We start from the raw sequence: 2898 nt of genomic DNA, 5'->3' as shown, positions 1-2898 counted from the left end.
AGGCAACAGAGATGGACCGTCCAGCCTAAATAAGATTCTAGAAAAATCATGTCAGATTCATGGCAGCTCCGATAAACCTGCAAATCACACCCACAGAGAATGCTGGGTCTTCAAGCAGGCCGGTAAGCTAAACGCCGAACACAAGGGGAGGGAGACACCAAGCGAAGACGAGGATGAGCCTCGTCAGCAAAACACTGGGGAACAGAAAAAGTTCCCACCAGAGGTCAAAACAGTGAACATGATTCACGTGACGAAGAGGAGGAGCAAACAGGCACTCCGAGACACACGCGCCGTAGAGCCCGTCACCCCTAAGTTCAACCCTTGGTCGGCTTGCCCGATCACCTTTGATCACAGGGATCACCTAACAAGTATCCGGCATGGAGGACTGGCTGCGTTGGTGCTAGACCCAATAACCAACGGATACCATCTCACCCGAGTCCTCATGGACGGCGGCAGTAGTCTTAATCTGATATATCAGGACACAGTCCGCAAAATGGGGATAGACCCAATGAGAATTAGCCAAAGCAATACTACCTTTAAAGGAGTAATACCAGGCCCAGAGGCCAGCTGCACGGGCTCTCTCTTACTAGAGTTTGTATTCGGTTCCCCCGACAACATCCGAAGTGAAAAGTTAACCTTCGACATCACTCCATTCCGAAGCGGCTATCAAGCACTACTCGGACGAACGGCCTTTGCTCATTTTAATGCAGTACCGCATTATGCTTATCTTAAGCTTAAGATGCCCGGTCCACGTGGCATCATCTCAGTTAGCGGAAATGTCGAGAGTTCCCTACGCGCGGAAGAACGTGTGACGGCTCTAGCAGCTGAACACTAACCGGCCTCTCCAACCAGAATAAATGATCGGTCGTCAAGACCGCGGACACGGCTAGACGAGTCCGGCGAATCACTAGCTGTAACAGCTTAGATACACCTGAGATTAGTTTGATGGATATACCCCCATAGGTGGTACCAGGGGCTTCCCGCATGTAAAAAGGACTACAGCCCGGCTCGACCTTACTTATCTTGAATTTTAATGGTTTATTGAGAATAACCAACTTTCCGCACGACAACTTTCACCTAAGTTCTTCTCTTTTACAGATGATAATCGTGCTACACCCTTCCACGACACGGCACAACGGAGACACAGGCGCAGACGTGCAACAGGGCCCCATTCAAAGGTTTCTTTTTAGATTAAGACCCTGTGTAAACCTTTTTTACTGTCTCTTGTTGCTTCACATCCTCCGGATACTCAGTATAACCGAGAGGGATGCTGACGTTATTGGCATTTCGCCACGTCAGAATAATGCACATACCTGGACACTCGGGGTTCATTATCAAGGGCATTATTCAGCCCGGTATATGTTATAAAGACCGAATACCTTAGGGAGTGTTCGGCATCGCGAGTTTGGCCTTATATGCATCAGCTCCGAATCATGTCTTTGGTCAAATGTTGGGTTTGCCCGGCTCCCGCGTTTTGCTACCTTACGTTTCGATCTATCGGCTAAGGTGGCACCGGGAGAACTACTGCGATTGTGCCCTGGTTCATCCGGATGAGCCCCACAGTAGAGAAAGCCGAAAACTGGCTGTCATGATAAAGCGCGAGACTGGTCAACCACTCGATGACTTAGCGGAATCTTCGGGATTCCTCCGCATCAACGAAGGACCGGTTTTCTCGGTCATGTACGTACGCGCCCCGTACTCGGACGAGCGCGGAAGTACCAGGGGCTATATAGTAGCCCCACTGTCAAACTCCTATGGTTAAGTGAAAGTGTTAAAGCAATAGAGTCTGATTGCTTCGTTCGCCGCGCTACCACCTCCTTAATGGATCAAGACGTTGGATCAAGTGTGAAGACGCGCTTTTGCGAACACCCCCGCATTATATGCGTGGGGGCTGAAGCCGACGACTGCAAACTTTCAGGATATATATATATACATAAACGACCGCACAGGAGGCATAATAATACTTTCAGGCAAAAGTATAAACACAGCCTTTATAATTCAAATAACATTGTTCTTACAATTGAGATACATGTAACTAGAACATGATACTCTTGAAGCACTGAGCCTCTATTAAACGAGCGCCTTCTAAGACTTCTTCAAAATAGTGCTCGGCCGATACCCGGCCTACGGTCGAACTCTGGGTTGCAATAGCGGTGGCCTCCATCTCTGCCCAGTATGTCTTGACATGGGCGAGAGCCATCCGCGCGCCCTCTATGCACGCCGACCTCTTCACAGTGTCCATATGCGGCACAACACCAAGGAATCGTTGCACTAAGCCAAAATAACTATTCGGCCTTGGCCCTTTCGGCCAAAGATGATCCACAACAGACCTCATGGCGAGCCCGGACAACCTATGGAGCTCGGCCCACTCGGCCATTTGCTCATTTAACAGCAGCGGACGCGCCAGAGCATCGAATTGCGACCAGAACAACTTTTCCACTTCGTGATCTTTTTGATCTTCGAAAAACTTGGTCGCATCAGCAGCACTTGCTGCCAAATCCAGGTACGCGTCCGCAGAACTCCATAATTGATCCAGAAGGGCATACTTAGGATCTCCGAACTTCGTCCGCAACAAAAAGGGCTTCCCAACCGTGATATTTCCGGCTTGACGTAGCTCCTCCTTCGCTGCTCTGATTTTCGAGCGGGCTTCCTTGGATGCTACCATGGCTTTTTCCAGGTCCGCCGCCTTTGTTTGGATTTCCTTTTCAAGAAGCTCATAACGGTCGGCGGCATCTTTCAGCTCAACAGCCATGTTGGCTATTTTCTCTTTGCTTTGGCAATGCGCAGCCTGTTCGGCTCTTAGCTCTTCTACCGCCTTTAGGGCGGCCGCATCACTCTTCCTGGCTTGTTCCTTGGCTCGGGTAAGTTCCGCCTGAAGGGTCTCCACGGCGACAACTC

The 2898-nt window shown here is 50.0% G+C and overlaps 1 protein-coding gene across 1 annotated transcript; it reads left to right on the top strand.

Moving 5' to 3' along the window:
* The first annotated feature begins 238 nt into the window (after window positions 1-238).
* LOC120968506 (uncharacterized) lies at window positions 239-925 on the top strand. The gene is made up of 2 exons (XM_040395377.2): window positions 239-777; window positions 868-925. Exons 1-2 carry the CDS (start codon window positions 239-241, stop codon window positions 923-925), a joined length of 597 nt encoding a protein of 198 aa, XP_040251311.2.
* The last annotated feature ends 1973 nt before the right edge of the window (window positions 926-2898 follow it).

Source organism: Aegilops tauschii, chromosome 7 (genome assembly GCF_002575655.3).
Source record: "Aegilops tauschii subsp. strangulata cultivar AL8/78 chromosome 7, Aet v6.0, whole genome shotgun sequence".
NCBI classification, from domain to species: Eukaryota; Viridiplantae; Streptophyta; class Magnoliopsida; order Poales; family Poaceae; genus Aegilops; species Aegilops tauschii.
Note: the sequence above shows the minus strand (reverse complement) of the source record. Positions and strands in the feature narration are given on the sequence as shown.